This window comes from Aureobasidium pullulans, assembly GCF_000721785.1.
Source record: "Aureobasidium pullulans EXF-150 unplaced genomic scaffold scaffold_2, whole genome shotgun sequence".
In the NCBI taxonomy this organism is placed as follows: Eukaryota; Fungi; Ascomycota; class Dothideomycetes; order Dothideales; family Saccotheciaceae; genus Aureobasidium; species Aureobasidium pullulans.
The window spans coordinates 1417517-1437189 of NW_021941022.1; the positions used below are offsets into that span (position 1 = coordinate 1417517).

Consider the following 19673-nt stretch of genomic DNA (forward strand, 5'->3'; position numbering starts at 1 on the left):
AACAGCATCATCGCTAGTGTCAAGAGGGCCGACGGAAAGTCGCCCTGGACACTGACCAATAACACCACAGACCCTGATGCATTGGAGGAAGAGGAGGAGGAGCAGGAGGAGGAGTGATTCACTTGTTAGCGATACGAATGTTGACTACACGTGCTGCTGTTACCAACTGTAGTGGCAAGGATGCTATCAGATTGGTCGGAACAGGATGTAGCGACAGTAAGTAGCAAGGCCAAACACTTCCACCGAGTTCAGATATCTCCTCATTACGTGACATGTTTTCGTTGCTGGGTATAATCGTCCGCAGAGAGGCGCTAACTACCACGCTCTCAGTGGAGGCTACCCCTAACAATGCTGAAATTGTGCTGTTGTATAGTTGTACGCGTAACAAAGTTTAGCATACGGAGAGGCAGTAATGGTCGGACTGGTTGTAGTGTTCATGCCGGCCATATGTGAACGTCAAGACTGGAATGCGATGGAAGAAAGTGAGGAAAGATTGCATTGATAATAGCCTCTTTCAAAGTGGACAAGGTGAAGTGCTTCTGTGATTCCGATATTCTTGACCCAGGTTGTCATGAAGCTCCCAAGTAACTACGCAAAGACCACACCAGATCAGACCAATCCAACCAAAAGCACGCAAAAAAATCATATAAACAAGGAAGACAGACGCATGAGATGGAAAACTAGCAGTAGATGATACATTACACATTAAATCACTCGTCTGATGGTGCTCCCTGGGTACCATAGTCAGCACCGACACGCTTCACACCAGTGGCACGTCCAGTGATGTCGGACCATGTGGCACCAAAGCGGCGGCCTGTGCTGGCGAGAAGACCTTCCTCCTCTTCCTCTGCAAGATCATCATCCAGCTGCTCCTCATCAAGACGAGGAGTGCGGAACAGCATGACGACAAAGACAATGAAGAAGATGCCGAGGAAAGCGAATTGAGCCCAAAAGTCGATAATGCCGAAGAAGGGGAAATTTATGGTGATGCGGTTCAAGAAGGAGCTAACGACGGAGGGTGTGCAGACCATGCGAGCGACAGGGTTGTCGGCGGCTTCGCGGCAAGAACGGATAGCCTTGTGGTGGTTGCTACAGTCGGGCTGTTGATCGGGATGGTGAGTGGGTCTGTCACAGTAGGTCTGGGGACCGAAAGTGGCATATTGAGGGGCGACCATCATAGCAACGGCATAGTTGATGGCGAAGACGATCAAAGTGAGCAAGACAGTTCCCATGAGGAGAGCCTGGGGAGCGGTGTGACCCTTGCGGATGCGGAACAGAGTGACCCACAAGAAGCGAATACCAATGGTAGCGACACCGACAACCGAAGCGGCGAAGAAGAGGATGGTCAAGAGGAGGAAGATGACATAGTCGATGGGGAAGACCTTTGAAGTGACAACGAACAACCAGTTGACGGGCTGGAAGATCTTGTTGTGACCAAGCAAGTAGCCGCAACCGGTCTTGCATACCGAGTTCTTGATCTTGTCGACACCAGTAGCCAACATGCTCGCCCAGATGACGAGAATGATGACGATGAGCAAAAGACCGCCAAGAAGCTTCAAGGGTCTGAAGACAGCCTCGGTCTTGAGCCAGACACGAATGAACCAGTTCTGACCTTCGCCCATATCTTCAGCAGCCAGACGTTCGCGGCGAACAAGAGTACGTTCCTCGCGGATGAGAGCTTCGAGTTCACGACGATCACGTGTATCGAGACCACTGTCGCGGCCTTCGTCACGGTTCTCAAGCTGTCGTTGACGCTCGCGGTTTTGAGTGAGTTGAGAAGAGGTGTTGGCAGCCAAAGTAGGAGCTGAGATGCGAGGTGCAGTCTTGATCAGGGTAAGAGGAAGAAGCGCCAGTCCAGGAGCTGTGTACAGGCAGTACAGGAGCGTTCCGAGAGTCAAGAGAAGGCCGACACAGAATGTCAGAGCACGCTCTCCATCTGTACAGAGTCAGTGACATGCCATGTGTGAGGTGGGGGTACAAACTTACGGTTCTCGGCCAACAAGTCCTTGAAGAAGTCCAGGTCGAGGTGCTTCTGGGGTCTGTTCTTTGCAACGGGTACGAAGAAGCCTACCAGGAAGATGATGACAACGAAAAGAATGAAGCCAATGGTGTATTTGAAGGCACCCCAGAGACGGCTGCCAGCAGTTTGAGAGCCCTCCTCTGCGGCAACGTCATCACGCTCCTCGTACCAGAAGTAAGTGAAGGGAACAACGATCAAGCACAAGACGGCATCCAAGCTGTACAGGGTGTAGTAGACGATCTTGAGCTGGAACAGGATGTTGTCGACGGCATCCGGAGTGGCCCAATCTTTCTTTCTGCCGAGTTTGGAGGAAGTGGTCGAAGATACGAGCGCTACATCGACGGGTAGCAACAGGACGGTGGCCAGGAGGGACAAGACAGTGACGATGCAGACAATAGAGACGACGGCGGAGCGTTCGCGGGGAGCCTGGTAGAGGTAGACAAAGATTGACGCGATAACGAGCAAGATGGCAAGCGCGACAGCGTATGCGACCCAGATGAGGGAGGTCTGGATGAGTGCCATGACGGTTGACAGGCAGGAGCTATACAAAAGCTTCCTCTGGCAATGGCGGTATGATTATAGAAAAGCAGCGCTCGTTCACACACGGCGCATTGCAAGGTTACAAGAAGAGGGGGACTCGGGAGAGCTCCAAACGGCAGGCAGAGTAGCTTCGCAAGTCAAAGGTTCCTTCCTTGATTGTCCACCTCCGCAGCGGCAGACGGACGTCATGCTAAGCCATTCAAGTGCCCGTGCGCTGATATGGCAGGAAGAACTTCGGCAGGCAGCTCCGCGTCTCGGTGGTGAGCCAAGTGAGCTTCCTGTGCACTTTCCATCTCCAACATTGCAACCAAGCAATGCGCGACGACACATAATGCAATGCTATACCGAACTCGTGGCTCCGACTGCCGTGTCGAACGCCGTCGCCTTACCATTCATCGCCCCGGGCGCAACTAACCTGGTCGTTGCAAAGACTTCATTACTACAGGTGTTTGCCCTGAAGACCATCGCGACCGATACCAAACCTTCATCACTCGGCAATGCCGACGCAATCGCTACCGAAGGCCCCGAGAGTGTCCATCGTCTCGAAAACACATCCAAGCTGGTCCTGCTCGGCGAATACCCCGTGTCAGGAACCATCACTTCACTACAGCGGGTCAAGGCCTTGAACACAAAGACTGGCGCGGATGCATTGCTCGTTTCTACCCAGGACGCAAAGATCAGTTTGGTCGAATGGGACCCTCTCAATCACCGTATCTCGACTCTGTCCATCCATTACTACGAACGCGAGACAACAAACACACTGCCATTTGGGCCCTCCCTTGCCGATACCCCCAGCTATCTTAGCGTTGATCCGCGAAGCAGGTGCGCCGCTCTCAAGTTCGGCACCAAGCACCTTGCAATCATCCCGTTCCGCCAATCCGCTGATGATCTGGCCGACGAAGATGATCTCGATACACCTCCGCCAACAAAGGCTCCTGCTGCTGGCACAGAAGCTCAAGCAGAAACACCCTATTCGGCCTCTTTCGTCCTACCCTTGACTGCTCTCGACCCAGCTCTCACCCACCCCGTCCATCTGGCCTTCTTGCACGAATACAGAGAACCTACATTCGGCATCGTTTCGTCCAACAAGGCTCCCAGCCACGGCTTGCTCGATGAGCGCAAGGACATTCTGAACTACACAGTCTTCACCCTTGATCTGGATCAACGCGCTTCTACAACTCTACTTTCCGTCACAGGTCTTCCTTTCGACATCTTCCGCGTAGTTCCTCTCCCCTTGCCTGTTGGCGGTGCTCTTCTGGTGGGCGCAAACGAGTTGGTCCACGTAGATCAAGCCGGAAAAACAAATGCTGTTGCTGTCAATGAGTTTGCCAAGCTCAGCTCGAACTTCGCCATGGCCGATCAGTCCGACCTCGGCCTGCGCCTAGAGGACTGTGTTGTTGAGAATTTGGACCATACCAACGGCAATATGCTGATCGTTTTGAACACTGGTCGCTTGGCCGTCTTGTCTTTCCGCATCGACGGTCGTTCAGTATCTGGCCTAGCTGTTCATCTGGTGGACTCTGCTCATGGCGGTCATCAGCTGAAGACTGCTGCAAATTGCGCTGCCTCCCTGGGACGTGGTAGACTCTTCTTGGGCAGCGAGGATGGTGATTCTACTTTGATTGGCTGGTCCAAGAAAACTACTCAATCCTCGCGTAAGCGAAGCCATGCTCAGATGATTGCCGAGGACGCAGAACTTTCGCTTGACGAAGAAGACCTCGATGATGACGCAGACGACGATCTATACGCAGATGAAGCCCCCGTTGTCAAGCAGGCCACTTCTCAGAATGCGGACTCTAGTGGTCCGGACAGCTACTTCTTCAGGATACATGACAACTTGTTCAGCATGGGTCCCATCAAGAACGTATGTCTTGGAAAGTATGCTACTGATCATCCTTCGGAGAATGATCTCGAACCACAACTATCTTTGCTTGCGAGCGTTGGCCGAGAGCGCGCATCAAAGCTTGCATTCATCAATCGTGAACTAACCCCCAGCCCCCTTCGGTCCGTAGACGTACCCCAAGCCCAAGCAGTCTGGACCGCATGTGCGAAGCAGGCGGCCCCACGTGGATTGCCGAAGCCCACAGACGGTACACAGACTCTTGAAGTACAGCTATCGTCCGACGCGCTGTACGACCAATATCTCATCACCTGCCATGTTGATGACGACGGTGAAGGAAGTTCAAAGGTATTCAAGATCGACAACGAAGTCACCGACTCCAAAATTGGTGACAGCAGTGCGAGCTATACTGAGGTGACTGGAACCGAGTTCGAGGGTGAAGGTGAGACCTTGGATGTGGGCATCCTGGCTTCTGGTACAAGAATCGTCCAGGTGAGAAAGCATGAAGTCAGGAGTTATGATGCAGGTAAGTTTCAAAATCTTCTCCCCAGCGTTCCCAGCATATTGTGCATATCCCCAAATGCCCTCCCCCTCTCAATCCTTCAGCACTGTTTCGAGACTATCTCATCTAGAGGCGACGACGTCACGGATCACTCCAGATACAGAGTCATGCATGGATGTCAACGCCGAGGATGTCATATATGCCACCATGTGTACTATAGCCTTTCCAATACAAATCTTCCATCTTCCCACTGCTTGCCGCTGTCACTGTAACCGTATAATCTCGAATCGTGTAACTAACCACGTTACTTCCAGACCTTGGCCTTTCCCAAATATACCCCATCATTGATGAGGAGACCGATGCAGAGCTTACGGTCATACACTCATCCTTCTGCGACCCGTACCTTCTACTACTCAGGGAAGACTCGAGTATGCAGATCCTCCAAGTAGACAAGAGCGGCGATCTCGATGAACTAGAGCGCGGTGATGCTGCATTGGCTTCGAAGTGGTTGTCGGGCAGTGTGTACAAGTCCGAGATGACAGGCGACAAAGCATTAGCATTTATGCTCAATGCGGAAGGAGGCCTCGCTGTGAGTCTTGTTCCATCTTCAGATACCCTGAAGACAATCAACTGACGCTGCATCTAGGTCTTCGAGCTTCCAAATCTCGAACGGCCCGTGTACGAGGCTTCCAATCTCTCCGTCTTGTCACCAGTGGTCTCAAACGAGAGCGCGCCTCGTCGCGCTGCCGGCAAGGAGACTCTGACCGAGCTAGTCTTCGCGGATCTGGGTGACGAAACGACTAAATCGCCTTACCTTATTGTGAGTCTGAATCGTGGGGTTTCATGGTGCAATTGCTGACCCGAGTCCTCTAGCTACGTTCAGCTGCCGACGATCTCATAATCTATGAGCCATTCCACCATCCTACGGCTCCCTCCACATCTTCATCATTCACCACAAACTTGCGATTCCGCAAAGTGCCTGGGCTACACATGCCCAAGTTCAGCGAAGACTCGTCGCTTCAGAACCCTGCCGCTTTAAGACTACTCCCCAATGTTGGTGGGTACTCTACCGTTTTCATGGCGGGTGGTTCGCCAAGCTTTGTCGTAAAAGATGCTTCAACTCTGCCACGCATTGTCAGTTTACGAGGAAAGGGTGTTCGTGGGCTCTGCGGTCTCAATAGCCGGGAATGCGAAGCTGGGTTTGCTTGGGTTGACACTACTGTAAGTTGCTGCAAGCGGTGCCTTGGTGATAAACTATTAACACGACATCAGGGTACGATACGCGAGGGTCAAATTCCCTCAGGTACAAGTTTCGCATCCAATGGTTGGTCTGTTCGCAAGTTCTCACCATTCTCCGAACACGTCGAAGTGCAGAAGATTGCCTATCATTCTGAGCGCGATATCTATATTGTCACAACGCAAGAAGAGATCGACTTCCATCCTCCCGAGGATGATCCTAGGCACCCAGCGGCAGATGAGGGTATGATTGTCCTGATACTTTCCAAAGAGAAAAAAGACTGACCTCAGTTTCCTAGAAATCACACTTCGACCAAAAACACTGCAGTTCCGCGTCCATCTCTACGATGCAAAGGCTGACCGTATCATTGACACTTACGATATTCCACCTTACGAACTTGTCACGTCGATGGAAGTCATGTCTCTGGAAGTCTCCGAAATCACACATCACCACAAGCTATTGGTTGCGTTGGGAACTATCTCACAAAGAGCAGAGAACTACGCCGCGAAGGGCTGTATCTACACACTCGAGATTATCGATGTTGTACCAGAGCCTGGCCAACCAGAGACAGGGAAGAAGTTCCGTGTCTTTGGCAGGGAAGAGACTAAGAGCGGCATCACGGCCTTGATGGGTATTGCTGGTCTTGTTGGTACTGCTCAAGGACAGAAACTCATGATTCGTGGACTGAGAGAGGATGGATCGTGTCTACCTGTTGCCTTCCTCGACGCACAATGTTACATGACATCGTTGAAGACGCTGGCAAGTAGCAAGCTCTGGATTGCTGCTGATGCCTGGAAGGGCCTCTGGTTCGGTGGATTCGGAGTAAGCATTTATAGGTGCCACATGTGACGAACACTACTGACATTCCCGCAGGAGGAGCCTTACAAGCTTTCGCTTTTCGGCAAGTCTCGATCTCAGATGGAAGTCGTTTCGGCTGAGTTTTTGCCTTTCGAGGGTCAGCTGTACATCCTTATCATTGATGCGGACCTCGACATGCACGTACTGCAATACGACCCCGAGCGTGCGTATCTCTAGATTTCTTTACTGTCCTCACACTAACTCTTGTAGACCCCAAATCCCTGTCAGGTCAACGTCTACTGCATAGAAGCACCTTCCATGTTGGTCACATGCCGACCTCGATGACATTACTACCTTCCACTTTATCTCCATTCGCCGAACAGAATCCCGATGAGGAGATGGCAGACGATGATACAGAGCCCTCCAAGACACCTAGTCTCAATCACATTCTTATCACAACACAAACTGGAAGTATTGCACTACTCACACCTCTCGACGAGGCAACCTACCGTCGCCTTTCAGCACTGCAAGCAACGCTTTCTAGTATTCTTGAACATTCGGCTGGTCTAAACCCTCGGGCCTATCGTGCGGTCGAGAGCGAAGGTCTTGGTGCTAGAGGCATTGTCGACGGAGACCTGATTACCAGGATTTACGAGCTTGGTGCTGGTAAAAGACTTGAGGTACTTGGAAGAGCCGGTGCAGAAGTCTGGGGTATGAGAAGCGATTTGGAAATTATCGCTGGTGAAGGATTGGGATACTTGTAGAATTGCCTTGAGCAACAATTCTCAATATTATTCTTTCTCTCCACAATCATTTTTTCTTCTGTTGAGTGATGCTGACAGAACGAGTTTTTCAATTTGTGATCGTTATGTGATGCGGTTTAACATGGGAATTCCTTTGCTTTTTATGGTTATATGGTTCTATGGTTCTATGATGGAGGTTTTGGTAGATTTTTGTTTAGAGGCACACTGCCTGTGTGATATTTATGCTTCTCATTCCTCATGATCACAAGAGAGCAAATGCGAGACCACCGAGTCCCATGAGAGCAGCTGCAGGATGCTGTGCAGCCATCAATGTAGGAGCAGCACCAGTACTCATGGATGAAGCGCCAGTTCCAGTCCCGGTCACACTGCCAGTAACGCTACCGGTGCCCTTTCGAGTCACACTGCCATTCGCACTACCACTGGTCTCTCCAGTAGTACTGGCACTCCTAGTAGCCACCGCCTCCACTGAAGCAGCGGTGATAGTAAACGTCGCATTCCACGCAGTCCAAGTATAAGTCGCGCCGCTGACAGGAGTAGTCAGAATACCATTAGTATCACTCCAAACACCAGTAGCCGAGTGCAACGGAGTAGGTCTTGCATAATCAGAAGCATTTACACCATATATGCTGAACCCATAATCCACGCAACTGAAATTCTGGAGCCGGGAGACACATTGCGCCAGACTATTGTTATTGCCATCGATGAAAGCCTCTTTGACGTAGTTTAGAATGATATAACCAGGGTCTTGATCTTTGCAAGTATCCCAGGCGCTATTGGTAGATACGGTCAGTAAAGGTAGGCAATACACACACAATGATAGATTCAATTACTCACCCAGCCGCATAAGCACCGTAGAGGCAACAATCGCAATCAGGAGTTGGTCGCTCTTCAAGATCGTCCGGATCGCCACGCTCAAATTGTACTTGTTCCATACAGATTGAGTAGGCGTTGTTGTCGGGCAAGTTGTCGTTCAGCTTGTTGAGGTTACAGCTGCATGAATCAGCTGCATCTGTAGGAGCTGGCCAAAACGGCAGGTTCGGAGCGGGTTCGGTTCGGAGCGGGAACATCAAAGAGCACGTGGTATTATAGGAGAGCAGTAGTTGTTGGTAATCGCATGAATAGACCTATACTGACGTCAGTTGTGTGGTGGAGGATATTGTTTTGGTATATCTTGTCATACCCTGTTCCAGCAGTTTGTAAGGGCACAGTCGATCCTGTTCTGCAACCCCAAAGATTGGACATCCAGATCATCTTCGGCGGTGAAGTTTTGTGCTTTCCAACACGTTTCCATCTCGGTCGGTGCAGCGCAGTCGGTGAAGGTGAACGGTAGGTCCACGCGGTCCCAGATGGTTGGGGGCAGTTGGACATCGTCTTGAGCATAAGTCATGGCAGACAAAGCTGCTACGCAGCAGCCCACAAGAGTATATCTGCCAACCATGATAGGAATGTGAACTCGTGATCTGATGTGGAAAGAGAAGAGAGGAGAAAATCGGGAAACTTGTGGTATACAGATGGTTTGCGTTCCAGGCGGCCGAGTCGAAGGATTTGAGCACGGTTGCTGGCGGTGTGGCCTTCTGATTTCCACATTTTGTTGCCGCATAATATAAAACAGTGTTGGACTTATGTTAGCCTACCAGTTCTGCGGTATACTGTAGGCCTAGAGCCAACATCTCAACCTTTTCAGTTGGTGCGGCAGATTCGTCGAGAAGCGAAGTTTTGATCTCCACGGTCGAGGATGGTGGAGTGCTTGCTGAGCACCATAGCAAAGTCCAAAGTTGCCTTGCATCGACCCCGAAGATTTTCTTGCTTACATTACCACAGGGTTACTGTTTGCGCCATTTCCGGCAGACACGTTCTCTGGACTCACGAGCCTAGAGGAGTTATCTCTTGATGCAGGTGGTCAAGTGGTTCCTAGACTTTCTATCAAAGTCCATCTCGCAGCTCTGTCCAGACTTGAGAATTATCGAGTTTGAAGGCAACATATCTCTGCGACAATTTGACCACGCTTGCGGATGAATGTCAGCTAGACAGTCTGGGTCTCCGAGGTAAGGACGCTCGTACCTCGCGTGGCCCTGCTCCGCAATCCAATGGCAGGGTGATGTGATGCAAAGAATCTATATCCTGTGCTTTGTATGCCTAAGCAAGGTCGATCTACAGTGCTCTGTAGTGTGTGTCCTGTTCTGTGTTTCGCCCAGCGGAAACTTTCAATCAGCTGCTTTGTGACATGGCGTTTACAATTAACCAATGAACAGCATCTGACCCACTGAGTCATCCATTCAGCTGAGCTGCGTTGCTCCTACCTTCCTATATCGACTTTCCTCGTGCAGCAGTTTCCACAGGGAGATTTCAGCAGCCATGGATGCACTCATGATACACACTCTGATTCAAAGTCGATATTCAATCTTCGATGCTTGTGGGGAACTCCCATTTTCGATAATCTTTGGCCTCTGTCGTAATTCGTCAGATGACATTGACCCTAGAGCTTTAGTTGTCGATATCTCTGGCTCGGTCTTGGATGTGCCTTATGCACTAGCTAACGAGTTACTCAAATCACATGGTATCAGCACACTTCGCAGCGATAAGCAGGGATTGAAGGATGCAAATATATCGACGTCGCCTTCCGCGACGCGTTTCGTTACGCTTCCATCGCCTATGGGAAGGACGAAACACTACAAAGAATGTTTCACGATCTTCGAGTATCGCATCGATGCAGATAGCGAGCTTGCTTCTTTGCTGCAGCCAGGCAAGGAGTATAGTATCAAGCTCGCTAGCAGGGATATAGGCATCAAATGGTGGACCTATGTCGATGAACCTCAACTCCCTCTGAGCGAAGAACAGATCTCACAATCATCAGAGCCAGCAAAATTGCTCAATAGTAAACCCTCTGCCGGTCATGCTGCCTTCACAGTAGTGGATTCTCTACCATGGCCACCAGAAGTCAGAACACACATGCGCATCATACCAGCTACAGAGACCGCGGTTGAATTACTCGAAATCTCCATGACAAACACCGGACCACTTCCTCTTAGCATTCAAGTACAAGGCCGCCAACGTTTCCTCGAACCTCAAGGTCTTTTTGGCCCAGAGAATTCACAAATGACCCCTTCTCACCGACCCTTGGAAACAGAAACACCAGTCCTGTATCTCGGGTGCTTGGTCACAAATACAGCAACCGATGAGATCGTTCTAGGTGATGGAAAGCGTCGCACTGGCTGCATAGGTCTCACATCCGGAAGAGTGGATCCTCGGCCCAGAATGCAGGATTTGATTACCCTTGAGCCTGCACAGCCGTTGATTAGACATGTGGATCTTGGTGGTATTGTTGTTGGATTGGAAGATGGTACATATCGTGTCAGTTTCCGGGAAAAGGCTATGTGGTGGTGTGAAGGGAGGAAGGAAAATATCTGTGATCAGGAAGATGGAAGGGTTAAGAAAGAGTTGTTTAGAAAGGATATACCGCCTGTAATGCTGAGGTGTGAGGATACGTTTGAGTTGAGGGTCGTAGATGAGGAGATGGTCAGGTCCGGATCAACGTTAGCTTTCCAGTACAAGAGTACACACGGTTCGTCAGAAACTTCTCTATCGGTGGAAGCACCTGCAAGCAATGCGTAATCTTTAGAACAGGGACATTTTCATTGTCATCAGTACATCATAAACTATTGCTTTTCGTGTATTCCATCTGGACCACCTAAGCAGCCGGCTCACCAGCAGGACCAGCCAAAACCTCTCCTTCAGCAACAGGAGCGCCAAGGATCGGAAATCCATCAGCCTCGAAATCAATCTTCTTCGCATTCGAATACCTATCTCCACAACTGCCAGCAGGGTTAGGAGAAGAATGATAAGCCATCCATGTCTCCGTACCATCAGGACTGGCGAAGAAGCTGTTATGTCCAGTACTATACATGCCATTCGCCTGGCTGAAATGCGGACCAGTTTTTACCCAACTACTTGGCTCCAATGGGTCACCGCCTACATATTCGAGTAATCCGAGCGAATATGAAGGGTCCCAGCAGAAAGAGCCGGAGTAGGAGAGGAATGTGCGGTTGTTGTTGTAAAGGGCGAACGGACCTTCGTTTACAGGCATTTGGCCATTGCGTTCCCAGGCTTCGGTGGGGGAGGCGAGGAGGTGTTCTTCGCCGATGGTGAGAATATCGCTGTTTTTGCCGATGCAGAGGGATTGTAGGTTTTCGCCAGTGTCGGAGCGGAAGCAGGAGTAGACGAAGTAGTTTTGACCGTTTATGGTTAGGGGTGTGCCGTCGATTGACCAGGCGGGTGCGTTGACAGTGCCGTGAAAGTCGAAATTGTCCCAGGGAGACTCGCCACCGCGAAGGATTTGGGATTGTTGGATCGAGCCATCGCCACAGCCACCGGCAGAGAAGTAGATGTGCCATCTGGTGTTGTGTTAGCGGAAGGTTTGACATGTCGTTTCTGAGTCTGGTGTATAGCTTACTGTCCGTCTACGATGTGCAGCTCTGGTGCCCAGATGTTGCATTGGCGAGTAGGGAATTCTGCACTAGGTGCCCATACTGTCTTTGGCAGAGCAGTCTTGAGTCCATCGAGCGTTGTTGCGCGTCTGACGCTGATGTCGCGGTAGTTGGTTGCAGTAAAGTACCAGTAGCCATCGTACCAGACGATGGAAGGATCACCGCCGTCCTTGGGCTCCAGAGGGTTGGAGTAGGAAGCACCGAGAACAGCAGATGCACCACTGAGGACCAAAAGTCCCAGCTTTGAGAAGAACATGATGGAGAGTGGTTCGAGAGATTGGCTGATTGCGATGATAGTGGATGAATCCTGGGTTGATGATTTCTTACTTGCAATGGTCCCTACCTTTCTTTATACCTTTTCAATAAACACAGACAAGCATTTCTCTCTCTAACGTACAACATCATGCTCGGTTGAACGATTGCTTGGTCCACGTCCGCAGCAGAACACAAAGTAGGGCTTCCCAGATGCCAAGTCGAAGATCTCTCGTACGAATGAGATGTCCGGCGGGAGGAACACTGTACGAACCTCGGTATGCTCGCGTGGTCTCCGCAAACTCCACTGCGGTTGCCCCACGGGGATGTTGGATCGTCGAAAAATCGACTGACATGATCTGCAAAATATTCCGTACCGACAGTGATGTTGCATATTCGCCAAGGACCACATTAGCCATCAAGGCGTGGTTCGGCTGATTCTGCGGCCCGAGGCGGTGGCTGGGGAAGAGATATTGACGACATCATTCCGCCGGAGCAGTCACTAAACGAATTGTATGTATATATTGATGATATGACGAGCTTCACAGCGTTTCTACAACGGAGGAGGTGGACGGTATAGGATGAAGTCAAGATATTTCAGGTTGAATTCATTCTTGGCGCACGCACAATGGGCTTGGCATCAATTCACGCTCCGTCAACATCATCTCTCGACCTTCCCAAGTCAACTATCTGCTGTTCCAGGAAGGAAGCATTGCTCGAGCATGCCTTAGATGACTTACCACCACGGGCTTCCCCATCCCCAACCGTGGCCTGTGAGGAAAGCGTTAGCATGTTTCTTGTACAGAGAACGATACACAATACACACCGTATCCGCCGCTGTTATGATTGCAGGCGGGGAAGCCAGAAGCACCAGGGCCATGGCCAGCCGGTCCAGGAACGATGAAATCACCGGCACTGAACAGAGTCATGTTCGATCCATACATGCCACCATTGAGGACCTGAACAGTCTTTCCACCATTCCCTGGCAACACCGACAGGGATCTGGTGTATCCGACACCGTGACCTTGACTGCTAACATTCTTCCACGCGCCAGGAGCGCCGTTCTGTGTGTTGAGGAAGAATTGATCGTAAGACGAATCGCTCACAACGATTGTGCCAGAAGGTCCGCCAGCCGGAGTCCAAACGGTATACGGACCTGCACTTGAAATACCCTCAGGAGTCTTCAAGATGCTGTCGCCGACTGAGCCAAAATCGAGAGGCGAGTCTGCAATCTTGTAGTGGGTAGCATAGGGTGCACTGTCGTTGCTGCCAGTAACGGGATCTGTCCAGAGCCCGACTTCGTAAGAGCACATCCACTTTCCATTGCCGATTTGTGCTACGGTAATCATGCCGGGTCTTTGTGTGTAGTTTGCATAGGCAACATCGTTGATGACATCGCCCCAGGAGACGAGGTCACCACTGGATTGATGAGCGAGCTTCTGACCGTATGCGGGATCGCGCTGATCGGAGTAGTATACGTTGAGTTGGTTGCTGTAGGCCAGAAGGAAGGGCTCCCATACACACGGCGCACCGTTATCTGTATTTGGCGGACCACCGGCCGCTACGGTGGAGACATACTCCCAAGAAGCACTACACAAATGTCAGACCGGAAACTCTTGTGACTCATGAAATACTCACCCCTTGTCCGTACTAGCATACAACTGAATATTGGTACTAGAAAAGTCTCCCGGGATATAATTTGCAGACAACAATATCGTACCAGGCTGATACTTGCCAAACGGCTGAGCAAGCTCATACAAGAAAGGCTGAAGAATGATACCGCCAGACAAACTAGCATTGCCATTGAAGTATGCCTTGGAGAGCTCCGACCAAGTGGCACCATAGTCTGTGCTCTTGTGGATGATGAGATACTGACCGTCTGGTGGTTGGTAGGCGGCGGTGGCGAGGATGGTAGGATTTCCCTTTTCGCAGTTCTGGTTGAGGAGGACGGAGCGGGCATAGCTGCCACCTTTATTCGGCCAGTTGGCTGGGGGAGAGAAGACGGTCGCGTTTTGGACGAATGGAGCTGAGGGTACGTTGGGCCATGCCACAGCAGTGGTGGCCAGCAATGCTGAGGTGACGACGGATAACAGAGAGGAGAACATATCGAATATTTGCTCTGGAGATGCCGGGAGCCTTGGATGGTAAGTCTCGGTCAGTGGTCAAGGCCATTTCTTATATCCTCAGTCATTCAAACATATGTTGGTGACCCCTCATCTCTCTGTTGACCAGCCTCGTGATGGACTGCATGTTCTCATTGACCCGGAGTACTACACTATAATTTGCCTGTATGCTAGTAGTTAACACACACCGGGTATAGAGACTCGGTATACAAAGAAAGCATTTGCGGACCAGTACGGATGAGTATACAGGGCTCCCCGCTTGCTCACCCCGCAACCGTATCTGTACTTACTGATCGTTCACGGCCCCACGGCACAGTATGCATCTTCTCTATTGATCTCATACCTGTAGGTGCATGCTGCGAGCAAGAAAATGCACGTAAAAGAGGACTTCGTTTAGCCTAAAGTTCTTTCACGGACCTCGCACTCACGAACGGTATCCCATTGGGCCAAAGCTGATCGAAGCAAAGCAAAGTGAGTGATACGACCTGCTAGATACTGTTGAGCATGTATGTATGAAAGCTAGTGAAGCAAGCGTTGCCAGTCCAAGGCTGATTCTGCAACCACATCGCGGAAGCCTTTGACAAGCATTTCAGTCAAGACAATCTTGGCGATCAGCAGGAACTCAGGCACCGGCTCTTCTTGCAGGACGGCAGGCACTTGGCGTGCTCCTTACCTAGCATACCCTGGAGCTTCACAGTCGATCGAATTGTTGTGCCCAGACCAACCTCCAGATTATTGCTTTGCTCCTCTGGACTTGAATGTCGAAGAAACGGTATGAGATGAGTGCTTAACTATGATTGAAGTAGTGTCTTGATGCATCGTAGATGATGAGTCGGTCAAAGATTCCTCCCGACCTTTAACGATATTCTGTCTGTTCCACGTCGGACTCAAAGTCCATAAACTCATCGTCATCGTCGTCGTCATCGTCATCCTCGGAGTTGTTTTCGTCATCTCCAGAATCGTTTTCCTCTTCTTCTGCATCGTCAGAGTCTTCGTCTTCCGCGTCTGATGGTTGTTCGAGAAGGCGGCGTACATCCTCGGTGGGAGCGTCAAGAGGGAGATCGGCATTTAGTATCACACTGATCGGCACGTTGGTGATGTCGTCAGCTAGCTGCGGATAGCCGATTGCGCTCAGGTTTGGGAATTTTCTGCTGCCAGCAACGTAAGAGGAAGTGCTCTCGGCATTGTCAGTGACTTTTGAGTTGGCAGGTCTCCATGTGACAGTCGAGACGTAGTAGTCCAGTTTGTTTGGCCCCGTCTCGTCACGTACCCAGCGGCGATGACCCCAGGTAGCGTTTCCGCTCCATTTCATGATTTCGGGCTGGCAGCTCTCCGCTGAGAGTTCGGTGTCATCTCGACGGCGGAAGATCCAGTTCTGGGCTGCTTGCCTAGCGACATCATCGATCTGGTCTTTCTTGCGTTCAAGACTCTCGAAGGCCACGCGCAGCTCAGTCAGGCTGTTCGGGAATCTGCAGAAGTCGACCCATGTGGCATCGAGACGAAGGTTATCATCACTCTCCCAGAACCACCAATCGGTATGTCTGATGGTGATTGTGATGACTTTCGGGTAGAAGAACTTCAGATTGAGGATTTCTTGAAGTCTTGCACCATTCTCGAGAATATACAGCTGTGCAAACACTCGTACATGCTGTATGACAGGCATGGTCTGTGTCTTGGCAATTGCGAACAGCGTCTGCTGCATTCTTCTCGCAGTTGTCGTTTTTGGTGGTCGTCGATCATCTGATGTCAGGTAAAAGGTCTGCTCGGCATTGGTCCAGGGTAGAAACCAAGCTTCTTGGTAGATGCGCTTGCATGTTCGCAGTAACACCGTGTCAGTCTTTCTAGGTGCCAAATAGTCTGGCCGCTTGTAGCATGTCGCGTCGTCGTAGAGTTGAGTTTCATCTTGGTAATCGGCAAGAGCGTAGTTCCAGATGTGGTTTCGAATCTCGCCGGGCAGGACTGAGAATAGAGAGGACTGTGACTGTTCATGTGCCGAGTCGGAGGCGAAGTCAGCTGCCTTCAATGTGTTGCTATCTGGGTTTGCCATTATAAACCAGTTGATGATGGCTCTCAGCATTGTAATGAACAAAGAGGTCTGGTTCTTCTTTTATGTTTGCTTGATGCGCCCTGTGGGAGCTGCGCTGTTGCCTGAATGCCGGGTCACAACATGGGCTGAGCTCAATTAGGCATCAATGACCCAGCTTCACTTGATGTATTGAAGCGAGAAAGCAGCTTTCACATGCGCAACGATCAATTAGAAGCGTGATTTCGATATTAAACTTAAGTCGCTGAGATGATGAGAGGCGGAAGCCTGCAGGTTGGTGGAGTGGGGGTTGGCAAGCTTGAGGCAGGACAGTTATGACCGCAGAGCTCAACTCAAGATGATTATATCCTCCAAGTCAAATCTTGTGAGATTGTTTTAGCAGTATATAATGCTGTACTCAGTCAGGATGAGTGAGGCGGAATTTACTCTTTCACTCCATCCTCAGACAGATCTCGAGTACGAGATTGTGCTCCCATGATCAGCGTCATTGAGCAAAGCCTCTGGATTTCATAAAGGGGCTATCACAACCGCTTCACGCGTTCGCATGCTACCGATACCACTACTTAAGGATAGAGAAATCCAATAGCCTTGTTTACAGGATTATTCATCGTGATCAAAAGAGTGTGAGGGCAGATGGAGCACATATCAAGCTCAAGATGCTTGCTTGAGGGGTGACCCGGTTGATGCGGTGCCAAGGCCGATGCGGAAGGACGAGGCTCGGAAGTGTCGAGAAAGTTGGCGACTCGCCGCCTTGCTACTCCCGTCTTCTGTATTGTCCAACAGTCACATACACAGTAATAATGGTATGTATTTCTTGTCGCGCATACTTGTGACAGTCACTGATTTGTTTGTATTACAGGCGCACCGCATAGTAACTCAAGTCTTTGTCACCGGCGCCCGCGTCTTTGGCCGCGCCTTCGCCGAAGCATACCGTCACGCCTCTGCCTCACAAAAATACCAAGCCGCCACTGGAATCAAGGGAGCTACCGGTGGAGCTGGTCTGACATTGGATGAGGCTTGCAAGATTCTGAACGTCGGTCCTCCCAAGGGCGGCAAGGCCAACATGGAACAAGTGACGGAGCGCTTCAAGAAATTGTTCGACCAAAACGACCCGAAGAAGGGAGGCAGTTTCTACCTGCAGAGCAAGGTTTTGCGAGCAAGAGAGAGGATTGAGATGGAAGTGCGTGAGGCAGCGAGGGCAGCAGAGAGAGAAGCAGAATTGCAAGAAGGGTGGAAGCCAAAGGTTTACAAGAACCGATAGTCGTGAGGTTGGACCTTTGCTGAAGTCATGGCAGCAATGAGTGCGCACTCTCCACTCCTCCGACACACCTACACTGCATCTTCCCGACGCCCACCCAAGCCTTCGCCAGGCCATTCGATTTCCGCCTTGGATCTATAAACTTCGACCCTCTCGAGGCTATTGTATTATTTCGGCATACTTTCAAAGCAGCGCGGCGTTCATCTGTTACCCTTCTCTTTTCCTCTTCAGGATCCTGTACAGTTTTCGACATTTTACACTTTCGCGCAGCACACCACTGGCATTGGCACCTTTCTCTCCCCTCTGCGGCAAACGGCAAAAGGCGTTGGGAAAACAAAAAGAAGCACCTCTTGAAGGAAGGAGACGTTATGTACAATATTACGAATACATGCTACACCTAGCAGTCATGAATTGGCATCACGCAATCTTGCATTGGTCTATCGTGATACATATGCATAGTCTTCGTGTCTTGCTATTCGACGTACTCTAAAGCATCGAAGATTCTTGAGACTTCGAGGCCTCTGTCACCGTTCGAGAAGGTGCATGTCGACGACCTTGATGGTTACTCATGATCATGTACAATTGAAGACTTGTCAAATTATCGTATCTAATGAGACTTGCCAGGACGTTGCTTGTCGCATCATGCTAGTACAATCATGCTGGAAGCCGATGATGTCGAATAGTCATGTTTGTGCCGAAGTACTGAGTGTATATCAATGTTATGCAACACACAGCGAGGTACTCTGTTTGCGATGCTTTATGCTGGATCGCTTCGCCTATCTTCATCTGGATCGTATCACCCTCTAAGTGTACAATACGAAGCAGTGGATGACTGATGTTCGGTCTGTTAATCTCGGACAACCGCATGTGGTGTGCGTGCTCTGTCAATCTTCTCACGCGATTGAAGAGCTTCGTACGTAGACGTGGTCAAACGGTTTAACCAACGTTGTCAAAAGAAAGCGAATGCCGACAAGCCGAAAAGGCCAGACTCGTTAAAGCGTGTCATGGCTGAAGTCAAAGCCCCGAGAAATGAAGCCGATGTTGGACCACAACAACTCGGATATGATCCGATGTCTCCATACCAGGTCACGAGATGTTCAGGCCAGAAGTTGCAAAAGAAAACGTTTTCCTGCATGGACCCGCAGGATACAGTGCGAGACGCCATGACAAGCCGGCGATCCTATGCTTGCGTGTTTACCTCGAGCATGTGAGGATTGACAAGCAAAAAGGTGATGTAGAGACTTGTCTTGCTGTCTTGTCCGATGCATCGCCAGATATCTACTTGACAAGTGGGGCGGTGATGTTTTTCTTTAGCAGCTATCTAGAAATTCCTTTTTTATCTGGGGAAGAAGATGGAAAAGAAAAACTCTGGTTCAGGGAAGTGACCGCACAGGCTGCTATGTGGTGGTGAGAGGGTGTTTGACGAATGACAGCATGGGCAAATCTGCGGTTAAGGTATGCGCTAGGCGCGGGCGGATAGAAGACTGTGCAGGAAGCTGTTGGCGATTGGTCGACAGAACAGGGCCCGTTCGGACGGAGGCCGCCGCTGAGTGACAGTCCGGAGACGATGACTCTTTTCTCAAGGCAGCAATGGAGAAGGGAAAGAGATGGTGTATGAGACGGACGAATGAACTTGAGATGAAGAGAGGGGATAGCTAGCTGGGTGACTTGTAGAGCGAGTGAAGGGCTGAAGAAAGTCGGATGCAAAAGGCGGGCGGAATCATTAACGTGGCTCTAGCGCGGCGCCAAGGCAGGACTGACGGAGGATGCTGCTTCTTTACAACCAACGACTTGCTGTCAAAACACTTTCT

General features: G+C 50.5%; 9 protein-coding genes across 9 annotated transcripts; 4 read left to right on the forward strand and 5 right to left on the reverse strand.

Moving 5' to 3' along the window:
* Nucleotides 1–475: 475 nt before the first annotated feature.
* On the reverse strand, nt 476–2728 carry M438DRAFT_311351 (uncharacterized protein). The gene is made up of 2 exons (XM_029902463.1): nt 1987–2728; nt 476–1936 (listed from the first exon to the last, which is right to left on the reverse strand). Exons 1-2 carry the CDS (start codon nt 2540–2542, stop codon nt 711–713), a joined length of 1782 nt encoding a protein of 593 aa, XP_029764936.1. The 5' UTR covers nt 2543–2728; the 3' UTR covers nt 476–710.
* Nucleotides 2729–2861: 133 nt separating this feature from the next.
* On the forward strand, nt 2862–7744 carry M438DRAFT_342301 (protein CFT1). The gene is made up of 8 exons (XM_029904724.1): nt 2862–4926; nt 5217–5491; nt 5549–5722; nt 5776–6123; nt 6175–6382; nt 6438–6961; nt 7013–7160; nt 7208–7744. The coding sequence occupies exons 1-8, from the start codon at nt 2892–2894 to the stop codon at nt 7699–7701; spliced, it is 4206 nt and encodes a 1401-aa protein (XP_029764937.1). The 5' UTR covers nt 2862–2891; the 3' UTR covers nt 7702–7744.
* A 198-nt stretch (nt 7745–7942) lies between these two features.
* On the reverse strand, nt 7943–9139 carry M438DRAFT_371609 (uncharacterized protein; the record flags this gene model as incomplete). The annotated part of the gene is made up of 3 exons (XM_029908277.1): nt 7943–8471; nt 8536–8825; nt 8882–9139. The coding sequence occupies 3 exons, from the start codon at nt 9137–9139 to the stop codon at nt 7943–7945; spliced, it is 1077 nt and encodes a 358-aa protein (XP_029764938.1).
* A 909-nt stretch (nt 9140–10048) lies between these two features.
* M438DRAFT_362041 (uncharacterized protein) lies at nt 10049–11313 on the forward strand (the record flags this gene model as incomplete). Its single annotated transcript, XM_029907553.1, has 1 exon — nt 10049–11313. The coding sequence occupies exon 1, from the start codon at nt 10057–10059 to the stop codon at nt 11311–11313; it is 1257 nt and encodes a 418-aa protein (XP_029764939.1). The 5' UTR covers nt 10049–10056.
* Nucleotides 11314–11338: 25 nt separating this feature from the next.
* M438DRAFT_362042 (Arabinanase/levansucrase/invertase) lies at nt 11339–12441 on the reverse strand (the record flags this gene model as incomplete). Its single annotated transcript, XM_029907554.1, has 2 exons — nt 11339–12092; nt 12152–12441. The coding sequence occupies 2 exons, from the start codon at nt 12439–12441 to the stop codon at nt 11390–11392; spliced, it is 993 nt and encodes a 330-aa protein (XP_029764940.1). The 3' UTR covers nt 11339–11389.
* Nucleotides 12442–13173: 732 nt separating this feature from the next.
* On the reverse strand, nt 13174–14542 carry M438DRAFT_371611 (BNR/Asp-box repeat domain protein; the record flags this gene model as incomplete). The annotated part of the gene is made up of 3 exons (XM_029908278.1): nt 13174–13208; nt 13264–14027; nt 14076–14542. 3 exons carry the CDS (start codon nt 14540–14542, stop codon nt 13174–13176), a joined length of 1266 nt encoding a protein of 421 aa, XP_029764941.1.
* Nucleotides 14543–15770: 1228 nt separating this feature from the next.
* Nucleotides 15771–16544, reverse strand: M438DRAFT_261284 (uncharacterized protein; the record flags this gene model as incomplete). Its single annotated transcript, XM_029899781.1, has 1 exon — nt 15771–16544. A coding segment is annotated over one exon (774 nt), but the record flags the coding sequence as incomplete, so codon positions are not given.
* Nucleotides 16545–17404: 860 nt separating this feature from the next.
* M438DRAFT_351966 (protein transporter) lies at nt 17405–17865 on the forward strand (the record flags this gene model as incomplete). The annotated part of the gene is made up of 2 exons (XM_029906757.1): nt 17405–17407; nt 17464–17865. The coding sequence occupies 2 exons, from the start codon at nt 17405–17407 to the stop codon at nt 17863–17865; spliced, it is 405 nt and encodes a 134-aa protein (XP_029764943.1).
* Nucleotides 17866–18260: 395 nt separating this feature from the next.
* Nucleotides 18261–18740, forward strand: M438DRAFT_91640 (uncharacterized protein). The gene has a single exon (XM_029910393.1). It carries the CDS (start codon nt 18406–18408, stop codon nt 18667–18669), a length of 264 nt encoding a protein of 87 aa, XP_029764944.1. The 5' UTR covers nt 18261–18405; the 3' UTR covers nt 18670–18740.
* The last annotated feature ends 933 nt before the right edge of the window (nt 18741–19673 follow it).

Coding starts and splice junctions, on each gene's coding strand:
- M438DRAFT_311351 (XM_029902463.1), bottom strand. CDS start 2,542: ATGGCACTCATCCAGACCTCCCTCATCTGGGTCGCATACGCTGTCGCG. Junction 1,937..1,986: donor GGACTTGTTGGCCGAGAACC/GTAAGTTTGTAC, acceptor GACTCTGTACAG/ATGGAGAGCGTGCTCTGACA.
- M438DRAFT_342301 (XM_029904724.1), top strand. CDS start 2,892: ATGCAATGCTATACCGAACTCGTGGCTCCGACTGCCGTGTCGAACGCC. Junction 6,383..6,437: donor GCACCCAGCGGCAGATGAGG/GTATGATTGTCC, acceptor TCAGTTTCCTAG/AAATCACACTTCGACCAAAA. Junction 7,161..7,207: donor ACTGCAATACGACCCCGAGC/GTGCGTATCTCT, acceptor TAACTCTTGTAG/ACCCCAAATCCCTGTCAGGT.
- M438DRAFT_91640 (XM_029910393.1), top strand. CDS start 18,406: ATGTCGACGACCTTGATGGTTACTCATGATCATGTACAATTGAAGACT.